Genomic DNA, 20623 nt, shown 5'->3' with positions numbered 1-20623 from the left:
CATTTCCAGAGTCAGGGCCATGGCCATGCTAGAGCAGGGTGTTGAGACGGGAGCTCTCAGAGCTAAGAGGCCACCTGGACACATTCATCTGAGAGGAAGGAAGAGGAGTGCTCACTTTCAGCCACAGATCATTGAGTCGGAGGTGAGAGGTCACACTAATAGCTCTAATTCATCCTCCCATCCTCTCGTTTCAGAGCATCACCCATTCAGAAGGCTAATCTGACACTCTGGCCCTATTGATCGGGCTGGAGATCTTTACCAGATCCATACTGGTTAACCATATCAGGGCCAATACACAAACTGGAGCAGGTAATCACCTTAAATACACACTGGCAAAAGGAGACCTGGGTTAGACAATGTTTTCTGGTCATTTCCACTATGTTTACACCAGAAACAGCTCCACCCACTCGGTCAATTGAATTGATTGGAGTGTTTGGCTAGATTGGATTTGTTGATGTTGTCGTTTGATCCCTGCCACTCTGTTTTCTGTCTGTTGCTCCCATGTCTGATGTATCTAGTATGGACTAAAACACTGCTATTACAAGCGTTTGAATTGTAAAAAGTGACCAAGCAGCCAAGGTTCATGTTTCACAGGAAGCAACAACAACAAAAAGTGTCACATGCAGATGAAATCGATCATCCTTGGGGCATAATATCAAAATGTTTCTGTATCGGCGATGTCAGGCTATTAAAAGTGGGTAGGGCAGTCTAGTCGCACACGTACCCATCCCAGCCTTTAAATGCCTTTAGCCTTTAAATGCCAACTTCATTATGTGTCTTTTAAACACACCTCAACCTTTTCACACCAGACACAGGCTGAAGGGAGCTAGCTCAAACAAGGTACAGAACATCCAAGGTGGAACATAGGTGGAACCTTTACATCATTTAAATATACTCAAAACTTTCTCCCGAACTTCTCAGAGCAGTACAGGTCGACAACAGTGAAGATGATGCTAGAAATGAGCCTGAATGTGTGTGTGTGTGTGTGTGTATGTTCCATGTCGGTGTTCCAGTGTGTTCCACTCCTAAATGACACTACCCTCCTACAATCGTCACACCAAGTGAAGCTGAAGGAAAGGAATAATGACTTAGATAACACATGTCAGTCTCACAGGTGGGCCACATCTGCTAGGGATTGATATTCCCTCTCTCTCTCCCTCTCCCTCTCCCTCTCTCGTGATTGATTCAGACTCTCAGCTCAGATGATGGTCCCTTCATTACTTCTATTATCTCTCATCAAAAATCCATCTGCTCGCTGACACGCCCCACACATTAACATTATAACATTACCATCCACTGTACTGTTAAACGTGGGCGGACGCACACAGAACTCATTAAAGAAAGTTTCTTAATCATTTCTCTATAACAAACCGGTAAAGAATTTAAGCACTTAAGTAAATTAGATGGGCATGGACTGTTTGAGATAAGTGACTAGATGTCACTATATGACTACACACTGAGTGTACAAACCATTAGGAACATTCTTTCCATGATATAGACTGACCAGGTGTAGATGAATGGGAGGAGACACGTTAAAGAAGGATTTTTAAGCCTTGAGACAATTGAGACATGGATTGTGTGTGTGTACCATTCAGAGGGTGGATGGACAAGACCAAATACTTGAGTGCCTTTGAACGGGGTATGGTAGTAGGTGCCAGGCGCACCAGTCTGAGTGTGTCAAGAACTGCAACGCTGCTGGGTTTTTCACACTCAACAGTTTCCCATTTGTATCAAGAATGAAGTCAACATGGGCCAGCATCCATGTGAAACACTTTAGACACCTTGTAGTCTACGGCCCGACAAATTGAGGCTGTTCTGAAGGCAAAAGGGGGTGCAACTCAATATTAGGAAGGTGTGCTTAATATTTTGTACACTCAGTGTATTTTCTGTGGAGTGAAAAAATGTGATTCATACACAAATTTTCTTGAAATAAAACCAGTATGCTGCAGGTGCCTGAAGCCAGAACATTATATACACTCTCTACTGTATGAATCCTAGTTACTATTCTCAGGTAGGCTACTGTAGGTATATTATTAGCATGGCTCAGGAAGTCTCTATACGGCACATAAATGGAAGGTCATGCTATCTCATTTCCTGGCTTGATGAATGTGCACAGAGGGGATGAAGAGGATGACACTGCTAGATCTATAAAAAGCCCCAGCGCAGTGTGAGTCAAACATTGTCAAGCCCTGGGAAGATGTCCTGCGTGTGTGTTTGCGGGTGTGTGTGTGCGTGTGCGTGTATTTGCGCGTGTGTGCATGTAAGAGAGGGAGAGAGATAGACAAACGGGGTCGCCGCCCTCCATCAGAGTCCATTACTCAACAGGGTCTAAAGGACTAGAGACACACAGGACCTCCATAAGACTTCCACGGGGAGAGGGGGGGGGGGGCGTAGAAATATAATTATAATTATGTTAATGCATTGATGAACATGGGAGGACAATGATGGTACACACAAACACACCCTCCGTCCTTCCATCCCTATTCCTTTGGTGACCGTGTTTAACAGGGTTTCAGTCGGACACTCTGTCAAACAGCACATCCAGCGCTGGTCCACGGGGCCTCAATTTTCGACCACAGTGCGACTTCCTGCTCCTAGCTGGACATTCAATCAGGAGAGTGGAAGGCACCGCCAGAGAGGAGGCTAATGACTTTAGATTCAACCAGGCCCCTTCATTATTATGTCATAATGTTCTTCTTCTTCACTTCCCTCTTTGTTCTCTCATTTTCACCAGTCTTAAAGCACCGCAAGGGTGAGAGAGGAGGAAGAGGATGAGAGATGGGTGGAAAAAGAGTATTTTTCTCAGGCAGGCCACAGCTTCATATCACCCTACCTGCTATTTCCTCCTACCTCATGGCCATGCAACTGTAAGACTGCATCCCAAATGGCAACCATTTTTAATCTAACCTTTACTTAACTAGGCAAGTCAGTTATGAACACATTCTTCTTTACACTGACGGCCTACCACGGGCCAAACTCTCCTCTAACCGGGACGACGCTGGGCCAATTGTGAGCCGGCGTATGGGACTCCCGATCACGGCCGGTTGTTATACAGCCCAGAATCGAACCTGGGTCTGAAGTGGTGCATCTAGCATCTGCGTTACAGTCCCAATATAGTGCACTACTTTTGACCAGGGCCCAGATATAGGAAATAGGGCGCCATTTTGGCTGCGGCCTAAGTCTGTAAGTAGGACAGAGGATGTGTAGATGTGTGAAGGTAGCTGACAATGTCACAGCACCAATGATTTAGTGAAGCAGACAGCCCTGAAATTACTGCTGCCCATCTATAGGCTCTATCCCTCACTCCAAGCCTCCATCCCCACGCCCCTGAATGACAATACTCTTACAAGCTCCATCCCCATCTGTTTATCCATCCATTCACCCCTCCATCCACACCCCCTCACTGAAAAGTCGTCCTCTAACCCTCCCCCACCTCCTCACTGACAAGCTCCGTTCCGACTGACAGCTTTCTAACACTGTAGGGAGCTCAATGCATGGAGAGGTGCCTCATTGCTCCGTGCCTCGCCTTGCCTCAGCCAATCAATGGGATGGCACTATCTCAGCCAGCCAGTCAGATTAATGGACCTCATCCTTACATCGCTCTGCACATCACACCGGCACTATACCGTCGTTGCCATGGTGACACATTTCATTGTCGTATGATACGAACATTCCATATTTATGTGGTGCTTGGACAAAGGATAGAGAGCTACCTGAATTTGCCTTTAAGAAAGAAACCAGTATCCATCTTGAAAGAATGCTGCCGGAGGGGATGGCTACTGTTGTATGGGCTCCTAACCAATTGTGCAATTTTGTGTGTTTTTTTGCATTGTTTGTAACTTATTTTGTACATAATGTTAATGTTACCGTCTCTTATGACCGAAAAGAGCTTCTGGATATCAGAACAGCAATTACTCACATCGAACTGGACAATTTGTTTTCGCGAAGGATATAATGTTGCTCCCAGACAAGGCCCAAATCCCTGTCATTCGCATGTGAAAATAAGGAAGTACAGGGGGCGGAAATCAGGGTGCCTTGTGAGAATTCATTGGCGAGTGGCTAACCCGCCTCTACCATCAGTTCTATTAGCCAACGTGCAATCACTGGAGAAACTGGATGATCTCCGTTCGAGACTATCCTACCAATGGGACATTAAAAACTGTAATATCTTATATTTCACAGAGTCGTGGCTGAACGACGACACGGATAATATTATATTATCCATGCATTGGCAAGACAGAACAGCTATGTCTGGTTTGATAAGGGGTGGGGGAGTGGGTGGGGGTGGGGTAATGTCTCTATTTGCCAATTACAGCTGGTGCGTGATGTCTAATAATAAGGTAGTCTCGAGGTATTGCTCAAATTAGATAGAGTATCTCATGATAAGCTGCAGACCACACTATCTACCAAGAGAGTTTTCATCTATATTTTTCGTAGCTGTCTATTTACCACCACAAACCGACGCTGGTACTAAGACTGCACTCAACGAGCTGTATAAGAATCAACAAAATGGTCACTCCTTGTGGCCGGGGACTTTAATGCAGGCATACATAAATCCATTTTGCAATTTCTTTTACCAGCATTTCATGTACAACCAGAAAATGAAAAAAATACCTACATCACCTTTACTCCACACACAGAGATGCGTACAAAGCTCTCCCTCGCCTTTCATTTGGAAAATCAAACCATAATTCTATCCTCCTGATTCCTGCTTACGAGCAAACACTAAAGCAGGAAGTACCAGTGACTTGCTCAATATGAAAGTGGTCAGATGACGCGGATGCTACACTACAGGACTGTTTTGCTAGCACAGACTGGAATATGTTCCGGGATTCATTCAATGGCATTGAGGAGTATATCACCTCAGTAACCGACATCATCAATAAGTGCATCGAATACATCTGTGACCGTACGTACATATCACCATCAGAAGCCATGGATTGCAGGTGAGATACGCACCGAGCTAAAGGCTAGAGCTGCCACTTACAAGGAGCGGGACACTAATCTGCACGCTTATTAGAAATCTCACTACGCAATCAGACAAACCATCAAACAGTCAAAGCATCAATACAGGACTAAGATAAAATCCTACTATACCGGCTCTGACACTCGTCGGATGTGGCAGGGCTTGCAAACTATTATGGACTCCAAAGGGAAACCCAGCCACGAGCTGCCCAGTGAAGTGAGCCTACCAGACAGGCTAAATGCCTTTTATGCTCGCTTCGAGGCAAGCAACACTGAATCATGCATGAGAGCACCAGCTGTTCCGGACGACTGTGTGATAACACTCCCTATAGACAATGTTTATTTTATTTTACCCTTATTTTACCAGGAAAGTTGACTGAGAACACATTCTCATTTACAGAAATGACCTGGGGAATAGTTACAGTGGAGAGGAATGAGCCAATTGTAAGCTGGGGATGATTAGGTGACCGTGATGTTATGAGGGCCAGAATAGGAATTTAGCCAGGACACCGGGGTTAACACCCTTACTCCTACGATAAGTGCCATGGGATCTTAAGTGACCACAGAGAGTCAGGACACCCGTTTAACATCCCATCCAAAAGACGTCACCCTACACAGTGCAATGTCCCCAATCACTGCCCTAGGGTATTCAGCATTTTTCTTAGACCAGAGGAAAGAGTGCCTCCTACTGGCCCTCCAACACCACTTCCTGAAGGATCTGGCGTCCCATCTAGGGACCAACCAGGACCAACCCTGCTTAGCTTCAGAAGCAAGCCAACAGTGGGATGCAGGGTGGTATGCTGCTGGTAATTTGAGCAAGACCTTTAAACAGGTCGACATTCACAAGGCCGGGTGGAATACCAGGACACGTACTCAGAGCATGTGCGGACCAACTGGCAAGTGTCTTCACTGACATTTTTAACCTCTCCCTGACAGAGTTTGTAATATCTAAATAAATGTTAAATAAAAAATACAAATATATTGTCGGTAGCCATGAAGTGCTTTGAAAGGCTGGTCATGGCTCACATCAACACCATCATCCCAGAAACTCTAGACCCACTCCAATTCACATATCACCCCAACAGATCCACAGATGACGCAATCTCAATCGCATCCCACACTAACCTTTCCCACCTGGACAAAAGGAACACCTATGTGAGAATGCTGTTCATTGACTACAGCTCAGCATTCAACAACATAGTGCCCACAAAGCTCATCACTAAGCTAACGACCCTGGGACTAAACACCTCCCTCTGCAACTGGAACCTGGACTTCCTGACGGGCCGCCCCCAGGTGGTAAGGGTAGTCAACAACACATCTGCCATGTTGACCCTCAACATGGGGGCCCCTCAGCGGTGTGTGCTTAGTCTCCTCCTGTACTCCCTGTTCACTCATGACTGCGTGGCCAAGCACGACTTCAACAGCAACTTTAAGTTTGCTGATGACACAACAGTGGTAGACATAATCACCGAAAACGATGTGGAGGAGGTCAGAGACCTGGCAGTGTGGTGCCAGGACAACAACCCCTCCCTCAATGTGAGCAAGACAAAGGAGATGATCGTGGACTACAGGAAAAGGAGGGCCAACATGCCCCCATTCACATCAATGGGGCTGTAGTGGAGTGGGTTGAGAGTTTCAAATTCCCACCAACATGCTATCATGGTCCAAACACACCCAGAACATTGTGAAGATGGCACGACAACGCATTTTCCCCCTCAGGAGGCTGAAAAGATTTGGCATGGGTTCCAGGAACCTCAAAAAGTTCTACAGCTGCACCATCGAGAGCATCCTGACCATTTGCGTCACTGGTTTAGCAGCTGCTCAGCATAAGGTGATACGTAGGGTAGTGCGTACAGCCCAGTACATCACTGGGGTCAACCTTCCTGCCATCCAGGATTTATATACTAGGTGCTGTCAGAGGAAGGCCCAATTTTGTCAAATATTTGTCAAAATTGTCCAAGTCATAGACTGATCTCTCTGCTACCACACGGCAAGCGGTACAGGAGTGCCAAGTCCTGGTCCAAAAGGCTCCTTAACAGCTTCTACCCCCAAGCCATCAGACTGCTGAACAATTAATCAAATGGTCGCCATTTGCATTGACCCAATAAACTTAGTGTTTATTATCTGTGCATAGTCACTTTACCCCTTCCTACATGTATAAATTACCTCAACTAACCCGTACCCCTGCAAACTGACACTGTACCGGTACCCCCTGTCTATATCCTCATTATTGTGATTATATTGTGTTACTTTTTTATTTTTTTTACTTTAGTTTATTTAGCAAATATTTCCATAAACTCTATTTTCTTAAAACTACATTGTTGGTTAAGGGCTTGTAGTAAGTTAGCATTTCACGGTAAGGTCAAAACCTGTTGTGTTCGGTGCATGTGACAAATACAATTTGATTTGATTTGACATTATGTTTCTGTGTGGGGAGAAAGCCCAGTTTAAATACAGGTGGAGCAGTTAACTGTCATGGCTGGCAGAAATACATGACCTGTTTGCATTCATTTGCTCTATTGATTTGCTGCCGTTTGTAATAAATTACAATCAAAGTCAGTTCTTGATATCGAAGAAGAACAATTGCATTCCCATTTAACTCAGTGTGGTTCATCTGAAGTAGGGAGAATAACATACACAGAGAGAAGCAGTAGTGCAGTCATTGCCTAAGTACGCACAAACTTAGAGGGCTGATTCAGTTACAGGGCTCTCCTCTGAGGTACTTTTGAGACTGGAATAGGAGAGGTTTGTCACAAATCATTTGATTTGTTTAATGAAAATGGTTGTTTCTATTTCTGGACCTCACCCAGTTAACTTTATATCCCTTCCTGCAGTAATTATTTTATGGAACAGTGTGTGTGTGCATACGTCCGTACGTGTGTCAATACATGCATTTATTCCACTACTAAAGGAAGTTTACGTATGTACAGTTGAAGTAGGAAGTTTTTCACAATTCCTGACATTTAATCCTCGTAAATATCCCCTGTCTTAGGTCAGTTAGGATCACCACTTTATTTTAAGAACGTGAAATGTCAGAATAATAGTACAGAGAATGATTTATTTCAGCTTTTGTTTCATTCATCACATTCCCAGTGGGTCAGAAGTTTACATACACTCAATTAGTATTTGGTAGCATTGCCTTTAAATTGTTTAACTTGGGTCAAACGTTTCGGGTAGCCTTCCACAAGCTTCCCACAATAAGTTGGGTGAATTTTGGCCCATTCCTCCTGACAGAGCTGGTGTAACTGAGTCAGGTTTGTAGGCCTCCTTGCTCGTACACGCATTTCCATTTCTGCCCACAAATTCTCTATAGGATTGAGGTCAGGGCTTTGTGATGGCCACTCCAACACCTTGACTTTGTTGTCCTTAAGCCATAACTTTGGAAGTATGCTTGGGGTCACAGTCCATTTGGAAGACCCATTTGCGACCAAGCCTTAACTTCCTGACTAATGTCTTGAGATGTTGCTTCAATATATCCATATACTTTCCCTTCTCATGATGCCATCTATTTTGAAGTGCACCAGTCCCTCCTGCAGCAAAGCACCCCCACAACATGAGGCTGCTATCACCGTGCTTCACGGTTGGGATGTTGTCCTTCGGCTTGCAAGACTCCCCCTTTTTCCTCCAAACATAACGATGGTCATTATGGCCAAACAGTTCTATTTTTGTTTCATCAGACCAGAGGACATTTCTCAAAAAAATATGATCTTTGTCCCCGTGTGCAGTTTTGGAGCAGTGGAGCAGTGGCTTCTTCCTTGCTGAGCGGTCTTTCAGGTTATGTCGATATAGGACTTGGTTTACTATGGATATAGATACTTTTGTACCCGTTTCCTCCAGCATATTCACAAAAGCCTTTGCTGTTGTCCTGGGATTGATTTGCACTTTTCACACCGAAGTACGTTCATCTCTAGGAGACAGAACGTGTATACTTCCTGAGCGGTATGATGGCTGCATCGTCCCAAGGTGTTTATAGTTGCGTACTATTGTTTGTACAGATGAACGTAGTACCTTCAGGCGTTTGGAAATTGATCCCAAGAATGAACCAGACTTGTGGATGTATCCATTTTTTTCTGAGGTCTTGGCTGATTTCTTTTGATTTTCACCTGATGTCAAGCAGAGGGGCACAGAGTTTGAAGGTAGGCCTTGAAATACATCCACAGGTACACCTCCTATTGACTCAAATGATGTCAATTAGCCTATCAGAAGCTTCTAAAGCCATGACATTATTTTCTGGAATGTTCCAAGCTTTTTAAAGGCACAGTCAAATTAGTGTATACAAACTTCTGACCTGCTAGAATTGTGATACAGTGAATTATACGTCAAATAATCTGTCTTTAAAACAATTTTAGGAAAAATGACTTGTGTCATGCACAAAGTAGATGTCCTAACCGACTTGCCAAAACTATTGTTTGTTAACAAGAAATTTATGGAGTGGTTGAAAAGTTAATTTTAATGACTCCAACCTAAGTGTATGTAAATTCTGACTTCAACTGTATGTACACTGAACAAAAATATCCCAAGTGTTGGTCCCATGTTTCATGAGCTGAATTAAAAGATCCTAGAAATGTTCCATACGCACAAGAAGCTTATTTCTCTCAAATGCTGTGCACACGTTTGTTTACATCCCTGTTAGTGAGCATTTCTCCTTTGCCAAGATGATCCATCCACCTGGACAGGTGTTGCATATCAAAAAGCTAATTAAACAGCATGGACATTACACAGGTGCACCTTGTGCTGGGGATAATAAAAGGCCACTCTAAAATGTGAAGTTTTGTCACACAACAGAATGACACAGATATCTCGAGTTTTGAGGGAGCGTGCAATTGGCATGCTGACTGAAGGAATGTGCACCGGCGCTGTTGCCAGAGGATTGAATGTTAATTTCTCTACCATAAGCCACCTCCAACATTGTTTTAGAGAATTTGGCAGTACATCCAACCGGCCTCACAACCGTAGACCACGCGTAACCACGCCAGCCCAGGACCTCCATATCCGGCTTCTTCACCTGCGGGATCTGGTCAGCTGATGAAACTGTGGGTTTGCACAACTGAATAATTTCTGCTGTCAGAAACCGTCTCAGGGAAGCTCATCTGCGTGCTCGTCGTCCTCACCAGGGTCTGGTCCTGACTGCAGTTCTTAGTTGTAACCGACTACAGTGGGCAAATGCTCACCTTTGACGGCCACTGGCCACTGTGCTCTTCATGGATGAAACTTTGTATTAACTGTACCAGGCAGATGGCAGACAGCGTGTATGGCGTCATGTGAGTGAACAGTTTGCTGATGTCAACGTTGTGAACAAGGTGGCCGTACAGACAATGCAATTGCATTTTATTGATGGCAATTTGAATGCACAGAGATACCGTGACGAGATCCTGAGGCCCATTGTCGTGGCGTTAATCTCCCGCCATCACATCATGTTTCAGCATGATAATGCACGGCCCCATGTCACAAGGATCTGAACACAATTCCTGAAAGCTGAAAATGTCCCAGTTCTTCCATGACCTGCAATATCCAGCAATTTCACACAGCCATTGAAAGGAGTGGGACAACATTCCACAGGCCACAATCAACAGCCTGATCAACTCTATGTGAAGATGTGTTGCGCTGCATGAGGCAAATGGTGGTCAAACCAGATGCTGACCGGTATTCTGATTCACGCCCCAACTTTTTTTTTTTAAGTGTCTGTGACCAACAGATGCATACCTGTATTCTCAGTCGTGTAAAATCCATAGATTAAGGCCTCATTTATTTATATCAAGTTACTGATTTCCATATATGAACGAACTGCCACTCAGTCAACTCTTTGAAATTGTTGCATGTTGCGTTTATATTTTTTGTTCAGTGTATATAGGGGGTGGCTACTTTGAAGAATCTCAAATATATTTGGTTACTACATGATTCCATACGTGTTATGTCATCGTTGTGATGTCTTCACTATTATTCTACACTGTAGAAAATAGTAAAGCTAAAGAAAAACCCTTGAATGAGTAGGTGTGTCCAAACTTTCGACTGGTACTGTATGTCTGTTTACGGCCTTAATAGTGAAGCCAAGCTTTCATTCCAGGCTCTAGAGACCAGTCATCATGCTGTTAATCACACACCAGTAGCTATATTCATACTGAGGAGGTGACCTTGCTGTGTCGGTTCTCAGCATCTGTCCTCTTTCATGACTGTCATACGAGACAGACCAGGCAATAGGTCTCCTCCCATGCTAACATAACATGGGACTGAGATTACTGTTCTACAATACACGGTCACCTCTATATCTGTGTGAGAACATGTTTAAAAGGTCCTCAGCGGTCAGTGTGAGGAATACCTGGGTCGTGTTCATTAGGACACACAGCGTAAAACGTTGTGTACGGAAAAGGAACATTTGCGTTCCTGATTGGACAAGTCCAGGTAGCCCCCTCCTTGTTTTAGTCCATTTTCTTCCTTTTGGTGCCTATTGAACATGACCCTGCTGTCTGACACACAGAGTTTCATACACTCGTCGTTATTGATTTCAGTTTCAATCCAAGTCGAAGAAGTAAACACCAGTCACATTAGCAAGAGGTCTGTCTTTCTGACTGGCAGCAAGAGGTGCCTAACAATCATCTGCATCATTAAGCTTTTTTTATTCTGAAGGTGTTTTTCTACAATGACTGTAGCCGTAATTCACTGACAAAACACGCCGGTCGATGCATGAACACTTACAATAGAAAAACTGTCTGGAAACAAACAGAGAAAGAAGAGAGAGAAGTATCTGGCACTCTCTCCCTGAGAAATTAGTCGAGATGGAGATCTGAAGGTTTGTCAAGCCAGCATGCCAATAACATCGGCCCCAAATCACCCCCTTTAACTTCCACTAACTTTTCAACTTCCCTCATTTGCCACACTCTCACTCACACTCACAGGAGGGAAAGCTGCTCTTGAAGTTTTTGGCACGGTAGAAGTTTTTAGAATTCCACAACCATTGTTTAGTTCTAGAAACTGTTTGTGATCACAGTGGCATTCTGAAAGGCTGTGTGTCAGTGCCTGTCTCATAATAAGGCATCTGTGGCAACCAAAGTCAGCGTAGGAGGAGGGGAGAAATGAGTGGGAGAGAGGAAAAGAGGGAGGAATGAGAGACATAAGAGCAGAGGGGAAGAGAGGAGCAGGGCCTATTGAGCTAGAGGTTTAATTAGCCATCAGATGGCTTTGACACCTTCTCTGATCTCCAGCGAGAAGGAGTTCATTGGCAGAGTGGCACTGCTACTACTAGATAACATGGAGATGAGAGAGCACTGCTACTGTAGACAACATGGAGATGAGAGAGCTATGCTACTGTAGACAACATGGAGATGAGAGAGCAATGCTACTGTAGACAACATGGAGATGAGAGAGCACTGCTACTGTAGACAACATGGAGATGAGAGAGCACTGCTACTGTAGACAACATGGAGATGAGAGAGCACTGCTACTGTAGACAACATGGAGATGAGAGAGCAATGCTACTGTAGACAACATGGAGATGAGAGAGCAATGCTACTGTAGACAACATGGAGATGAGAGAGCAATGCTACTGTAGACAACATGGAGATGAGAGCACTGTTACTGTAGACAATATGGAGATATGGAGATGAGAGAGCACTGCTACTGTAGACAATATGGAGATGAGAGAGCACTGCTACTGTAGACAACATGGAGATGAGAGCACTGCTACTGTAGACAATATGGAGATGAGAGAGCACTGCTACTGTAGACAACATGGAGATGAGAGAGCAATGCTACTGTAGACAACATGGAGATGAGAGCACTGTTACTGTAGACAATATGGAGATATGGAGATGAGAGAGCACTGCTACTGTAGACAATATGGAGATGAGAGAGCACTGCTACTGTAGACAACATGGAGATGAGAGAGCACTGCTACTGTAGACAACATGGAGATGAGAGAGCACTGCTACTGTAGACAACATGGAGATGAGAGAGCACTGCTACTGTAGACAACATGGAGATGAGAGGAATGCTACTGTAGACAATATGGAGATATGGAGATGAGAGAGCACTGCTACTGTAGACAATATGGATATGAGGGAGCACTGCTCCTATAGACAACATGGAGATGAGAGAGCACTGCTACTGTAGACAACATGGAGATGAGAGCACTGCTAGTGTAGACAACATGGAGATGAGAGAGCACTGCTACTATAGACAATTTGGAGATGAGAGAGCACTGCTACTGTAGACATGGAGATGAGAGAGCACTGCTACTGTAGACAACATGGAGATGAGAGAGCACTGCTACTATAGACAATTTGGAGATGAGAGAGCACTGCTACTGTAGACATGGAGATGAGAGAGCACTGCTACTATAGACAATTTGGAGATGAGAAAGCACTGCTACTATTGACAATATGGAGATGAGGGAGCTGGAAAAGCTAGGTCTACTCAGAGAAGAAGAAGGGATGAAAGGTAGGGGATATTGAGAAAGGGGAAGAGAGGAGAGGAAGAAAAAGGAAGAGAGGAGAGGAATAGAGGGAGAGAGGAGAGAAATAGAGGGGGAAAGAGGAGAGGTAGAGAGGGGGAGTGAGGAGAGGAAGAGCAGGGGAGAGAGGAGAGGAAGAGAGGGGGGGAGAAGGAGGAGGGGGAAAGAGGAGAGGAAGAGAGGGGGAGAGAGCAAAGGAAGAGAGGGAAAGAGAGGAGAGGTAGAGGAAGAGAGGGTGAGAAGTAAGGATGAGGGGGAGAGATTAGAGAAAGAGAGGGGGAGAGAGGAGAGGAAGAGAGGGGGAGGGTATCGAGGAGAGGAAGAGAGCGGAGAGAGAGGAGAGGAAGAGAGGAGGAGAGAGCAGAGGAAGAGAGCGGAAGAGAGGAGAGGCTGGAGTAGCTAGGTCTAACTCAGAGGGGAGGACAGGAAATGGGAGAGAAGGAAGAGAGAGGGGTAATGGTGGTAGTGGGGGTGTACTGTGGAGTGTGAAGAGGTGGGGTCAGGTGGGGGTGTCAGGCTCCTCCAGCTGTGTCAAAACGTGGCTCCATGGCAGTGAGGTCGATACAGAGATGACAGGAGGTGACTGGTTAAGGACTGAATTGACTAGCAGAACTGGAGCTAAACTGGACCTGGAACGGAATGGGAATTGTCCTGAGTGCAATCGTGCAGGTTGAGAGTGAAGGGGTGATGAACCAAAAATGACATTAACCCCCCTGATTATAATCAGAGGGTGATGGAGGGCTGTGGACGGGAGGGATGAGGAAGATGGAAGAGGTGTGAGGTCAGCTAACTCAGAGAAAAATAAATGCCGTCTCTCTCGCGACCTCACTTTCAATCAAGGTGCAATAATTAGAATGTTATCATAGAAGACATTCGGCCAACGGCAGTTTGCTTCAAAGACAAACATTATACCATGTAGTTTATACCAACGCATTTCTGCGAATACCACCAGGAGTTCAGGTGACTCACCCATCATGCGCGGTACCATCATGACATTGCGTGGCGGCATGGAGGGCTGGTCGTCCATGGACTCTCTGGTCCCGAACATGGAATGGGAGATGTGGCGCTCATGGTCGTCCAGAGGGTCTGTCAGAGGCTGCTCCTCCACCCGCGAGCTTCCTGGAACCTCCTAAAGAGAGACAGAGAGAGAAGAGAGGTCACTAAGTGGAGGGGAAAGAGAGAAGAACGTCAAACCCTTGATGCAAAACCAAGTCTCAAGTCTCAAACAAGGTTCAGTCTGTCCACAGCCACTTCAAACATACAATACAATCTTTCACGGGTTTGCATGTAGGAACCAGTACCAAAGGCGGTTTCATCTTCCAGTCAACAGACAAGGCAGTGCTCCCAGTCAGATGAAGCAGCATAGATTTCCCATAGCTGTAAACACAGCTGCCTCATCCAGTGGGCCTCATTTAATGGCAAACTACTTTTGCTCGGTGGTCAATGTATTGCGACATTGATTGTTGGGCGAACCGTCCACTCGATACACGTGTCACTTTTACCACAACCCTATTACTGAGTGACAGTTAAGAAATGACATTGTAGGGTTTTAGCTTGGACCTAATAAGAAACACTAGACTTCACGAGTCTTGTGTTTCCAGTCATCAATGTTAGGGAGGAGTGGGGTAAGTTGAGAAACGTTATATATTCAGCATCACTCCGTCAATGGAAATATAGTATTCTTTCTAACAAAGATATCTATATATATTTCAGAGTGTTGTGCATCCCTGGAAATAATCCTACTTCGTGTAAACATTACAGTTTTGAAAACATAGCTTGTCTAAACAAGTGGTCTCTTGGCTGGGTATGGGGTAAATTGAGTATAAACTGATGTATAGAACAATCTTAAAATGATCTACTTAGCATCATGAAACCTCTAACGTAATAGATTCATTTGACTTGGTGAAAATCTGTTTTTTTGGACCTAACTTGCTTACCACTTTTTCCATGTGGTTTCTTCCTTCACAGACTCCATGGAATGATGACCTCTTCCTAAATATGTGGTCAAATGAGACTTTTTGTGTATGGCTCCCTAAAAAAAAGGGAGCATCAACTTATGCCTTTGGCTCAACTTACCCCACTCTCCCCTACAACCATTCTGTCCTTGTCAACACGCTGTGTCCCAAATGGCTCCCTTTTCCATATATAGTGTGTTACTGTTGATCAGGACCCATAGGGCTCTGGTCAAAAGTGGTGCACTATGTAGGGAATAGGGTGTCATTTAGAACACAAACAGTGTTAAACTGTACAGGCTATGGTGGGAATGTTCTGTGATGCATTATGGCCCCAGAGAATAAAAGAACATTTCCCACAAACATATGAGAGAAAGAGAGAAGGAGAAAAAATAGAGGTAGAAAATACTGTAGCATTGTTTGGCAGTCACCTGTGAGGGAACCACGTGTGACTGGTTAGAGAACAGAGCCTGTTCCAAAGACAACAGCCGGGCCCTGTTTCACCAACACACACACACGCATGCGCAAACACACACAGAGTTGATTCTTTATGCCCAGGGAATACAGTACGAGTTGGCCCTCCAACAGATCTGTTACAGATTCATTCCAAGCAGAGAGAGAGAGAGCGAGAAAGAGAGAGAGAGACACACACAGACGGAAGCGAGAGAGTGAAGCGAGAGAGTGAAGCGAGAGAGTGAGGCGAGTGAGTGAGAGAGAAGCAAGGGAGAGAGAGAAGCAAGAGAGAGAGAGAAGCAAGAGAGAGAGAGAAGCAAGAGAGAGAGAGAAGCAAGAGAGAGAGAGAGCACAAAAGAGAGAGGAACCAAGCTCTGAACTGACCCCAGACCTGCAAATATGGATGTATCATCACTGACCACGGGCCAAAAGCAACAGAAACCAGAGAAGAGGAGATTCTTCAAGAAAACAAATAGAGAAACAAATGTGAGAGGATTGCAGAGGAAGCCCCGTGCTGTCTACAGGACCAGACCAGTGCCGTTGGGTCAGCTCTGTAGTCTGCTGGGGTAGCACAGCCGTGCCGGGTCTATATGGTGACGGCTGGGTCAGGCGAGGGAAGAGACTTATCATGGTCGGTCTGTTTAATATAAATGAACTTTAATGAAGTTGGGAGCTGAGGACTTTATCTAGCCTCGGCTTGATAAGCGCACAGCAAATGGAATGATTGGCGGCGGCGCGCAAAGGAAGGGGTTAACGCAATTACAATCCTTTCTAATAAAGCCCGGTCCAGGATGAATTGGACTCAAGAAGGTTTCACTGGTACAACAGAGGACGTATTGTATTGGTTTCACTCTCTTGTTTTTCAATCTGGTGAGAGTGCGGTCTGGTAGGCTTATAAAAACACAGTCACAGGCTGAGAAAAGGGCCCACTTCTCAGAGCTAATGAATAACGTACGGACAGGCGTCATAGAGGACAGAGAGACTGAGAATTGATTAAACAGGCTTCATATGTACAGTAGCTAGTCTGGGGGGAGGTGCATGCGAGTGTGTCTGTCTGTCTGCGTGCGCATTTGTGTGAATGGGTGTGTGTGTGTGTACGTGCCTGCATAAAGGAGTCTGTGCACAAGTGTGTTTGTATGTGTATGTGTGAGGGGGAGTTTGAGTGAATGAGTAAACCAGTGTGCTTTTTAGTGGTATTACCAGCAGCTCTCACCATCTCTTAATCTCTCTTAATCTACTCATTTCCAGACTGGATTATCCGGCTGTGAAGGAAGGCTACTGATTCGCCCACAGTGAGCTTCGTCGGGAGTTCACCAAATTCCCACCGGATGACAGACGGAACACACATGCACAGACAGGGAAAAGTTGCCCCTTGATGACAAGGCAGCGTGTTACTCTAACGTCCTTGCCTGTACATGTATGGTTTTACGGTTAGCCCTTAGCCTGTTCATGTATGGTTTTACGGTTAGCCCTTAGCCTGTTCATGTATGGTTTTACGGTTAGCCCTTAGCCTGTACATGTATGGTTATACGGTTAGCCCTTAGCCTGTACATGTATGGTTTTACGGTTAGCCCTTAGCCTGTACATGTATGGTTTTACGGTTAGCCCTTAGCCTGTACATGTTTTACGGTGGTTTTGTACGGTTAGCCCTTAGCCTGTTCATGTATGGTTTTACGGTTAGCCCTTAGCCTGTTCTGTACGCCTGTACATGGTTTTACGGTTAGCCCTTAGCCTGTACATGTATGGTTATACGGTTAGCCCTTAGCCTGTACATGTATTTACGGTTATAGCCTGTACATGTATGGTTTTACGGTTAGCCCTTAGCCTGGTTTACATGTGTATGGTTTTACGGTTAGCCCTTAGCCTGTACATGTATGGTTTTACGGTTAGCCCTTAGCCTGTACATGTATGGTTTTACGGTTAGCCCTTAGCCTGTACATGTATGGTTTTACGGTTAGCCCTTAGCCTGTACACGTATGGTTTTACGGTTAGCCCTTAGCCTGTACATGTATGGTTTTACGGTTAGCCCTTAGCCTGTACACGTATGGTTTTACGGTTAGCCCTTAGCCTGTACATGTATGGTTTTACGGTTAGCCCTTAGCCTGTACATGTATGGTTTTACGGTTAGCCCTTAGCCTGTTCATGTGGCCATCATCCAGTCAACTTTACCCATTGATGCTGTTAGTAATTACAGTCTTTAAACTGCAGCATCCTGCCCACCTTTGGACCAACCAACCAACACACCTACCAACCTAAGTCTCCAGTGGCTACCTCCGTCTCATTAGCTTCCCCTCATCCCTTCATCTGCCTCAAGCCTTATCCTCCCAGGTGTTCCCTCTCTCCATTTCTACCTCTGCTGCATTCAATACCACTGGCCGTGTTTCCAGGAGATTGCCATTCCCCCTGTCTGTATTGATTGTAAACATTGTACTGTATGTGACTATAGCTGGGTACAAGTTGTCAGAGAGCGAGTTTAAGGGAAATAAACAGTGTTCAGGTGGTATGAAAAGTTGTATACATGTCTTAAAAATAAAATACAAATTTGTGTGTGTGCGCGTGTGTGTTCAAAGTGATCATGGTAAAGAATTAATAGAATAACCCCTTTTGAGTTCATACGGAACAGAGTTGAACTGAAATGAGCTGAACTGAGAGCTAATATAACACGTTACCCATACAGTCCGCCATTGCACTCAGCTACACCACTAAACCACCTGATTCAATAAATTATTCTCTGAATTGGACCAATTGAGTTTCCGTCGCTGGTCCTAAATTAGTTAGTCTGCTGGTACCAGCTGCGGTTGAATGGCCCTGCAGGAGGTGCAGAGTTGTGTTTCTGTAGTTCCACTATCTACTTTCCCACATTTACCCAGTTCATAATAAAGAGTCATCTCCCATCATGCAACACTCCCTCCCTTCTCCTACTGTTATCCTCCAACATGAATCATTCTGATCTACTATGACATCACGCTAAGTGGTTGTCATGATCCCCATGTCATCATCTAATGGGGCCTCAATCCCTCCCTATAACATTACATTACAGCGTTAAGGGAAAGGTCAGACGCAAATCTACCTCTCTCTTTTCTTTCTCTTTCTTTCTCTACCTCCATCTCTCTATATTCCCCCCTTTTCTTTGGGGAACGCATCTAAATGCATTAGTGTCGTAAGACTGTGTCCCCATCCCCATCCGTAGCGGATGGACGGTCAGCTCAATGCTAATAAAACCATAGTTTACTGTGCCAGGCAGATTCAGACTGATTGATCTCTCTCTGAAGCCATATTGATCAAGCCTGCTCTCCTCTTGTCTACAGGGCCGCGGTTCTTCTGTTAGCCAAGCCACCTCCTTCACAATGTCAACTCACATCAACGATCTCGTGCTGAATCCCATCTGGACATGTCTGGACAGTCATTGGTATGCAGAAAGGGGCAGTTCATGTCCTGTTACGTAAAGGGCCCTTTTCCATTAGCTCCCCTCTACAATGTAAGCTCAAATGTATTCTGTTCAGTATCTGTAATACACAGCAACATGGTGGAAGGAACAAGGCTTCTTCAGCAGGTATCCTGTCCTCTATTTCTTCATGTATGACATGAGGCCACATGATAGGAGCAGAGTAGCTAGGTCTCCCATTCTACCCTGATGTGGTGGGGCTGCATTCAAAATGGCATCCTATTCCCTTTATAGTGCACTGTATGTAGAATAGGGTGCTGTTTGGGACGCACACTTGCTGTACTGTAGCTCATCTATAATGCAGAGGGCATCTGAATCCTCCCATTATCAGATGATGGCCCAGTGCTTCCCAGTGGACCTGACTGGTCTTGACCAGTAAGTGAAGCTCCTCATAGCCTTCAAAAGGTAGAGAGGCCAAAGCTTTGTCCAATGCTTTGTACACGGACTCATTTGGTGTACAATCCTAACTGATTTAATGTTCAATGGGGCACACGTTAACAAAAAAATGATCTTAGTTAAGTTCAGCTAGTGCTTCCTTGATTCTCTCCCTTTCAAAATACATATATATATATTTTTTATCATTTTGTGCTTACTCAACATGACTCAGCTTACAGAGGGTGTGGGGTATAGCCTAGCGATTACCCACAATGCGTCACTCGGGTCGTTTGAATAGAATAGGCCAGTGTAGCAGTTTCTTCTTCCAAATGATATTTACATAATTGAGAGAAAGAGTAGTGTTTCCGAAAGGCTTTCATGTGGTCAAGAGAAGGAAATGCTTTACATATATTTTTTATGTTCTGCCTCCAGGGACACTGGACTCTGCTGAGACACGCAGAAACTAAAGAAAGTGAAAGTTGGAAATAGAAATATCTTCATTTCAATAAATGAAATGAAACAATTGGGGAGAGAGGGTAGAGTAGCATCCTAAGGCTGTATGTTCCACTTCATTAATTTACATAAGCAACACGTCCCATTCTGTGGGCGTGCCTATTTTAAATACTGCAGTTTAAAAATAGTACAATATGGATGGTACCATAAGTAAAACGTAGCACAGAGCAGAACAGGTGAGATGTAGAGAACATATTGTTAACATAATATGAAGGCTGCCTTAACTCTAAAAGTGTGCTGGTCAGGGCAGGTCCTGGCCGTTCTGCCGCCATAGGCGAGGTCAAAAAATGGCTGTCCCTACAAGTATAGTCCCAAGTAAGCAAAATTACATTGAAAATATGTCAAAAATACATATTTTTCCAGATATTTAAGCTAGGTTCAATTTAGGTTCTGAATTAAAGGTGAAAAGTCATATTTTCTAGGCGTTTAAATAAGGTTAATATTCAGTTCTGAAAGAAAGTTGAAAATAGGTAC

The 20623-nt window shown here is 44.7% G+C and overlaps 1 protein-coding gene across 4 annotated transcripts in view; it reads right to left on the bottom strand.

Moving 5' to 3' along the window:
• The window catches only part of LOC112215584 (partitioning defective 3 homolog), a 595003-nt gene that overhangs the window by 215131 nt on the left and 359249 nt on the right, over positions 1–20623 (bottom strand). For all 4 annotated transcript variants that reach the window (XM_042299093.1, XM_042299095.1, XM_042299094.1 and 1 more), the window contains one exon: positions 14381–14540. In XM_042299093.1, coding sequence (XP_042155027.1) covers positions 14381–14540 — 160 coding nt within the window. The remainder of the gene's footprint in view (positions 1–14380; positions 14541–20623) is intronic.

Source organism: Oncorhynchus tshawytscha, linkage group LG16 (assembly GCF_018296145.1).
Source record: "Oncorhynchus tshawytscha isolate Ot180627B linkage group LG16, Otsh_v2.0, whole genome shotgun sequence".
Classification (NCBI taxonomy): Eukaryota; Metazoa; Chordata; class Actinopteri; order Salmoniformes; family Salmonidae; genus Oncorhynchus; species Oncorhynchus tshawytscha.
The sequence above is the reverse complement of the archived record's forward strand: the minus strand, read 5'-3'. Positions and strand labels throughout refer to the sequence as shown.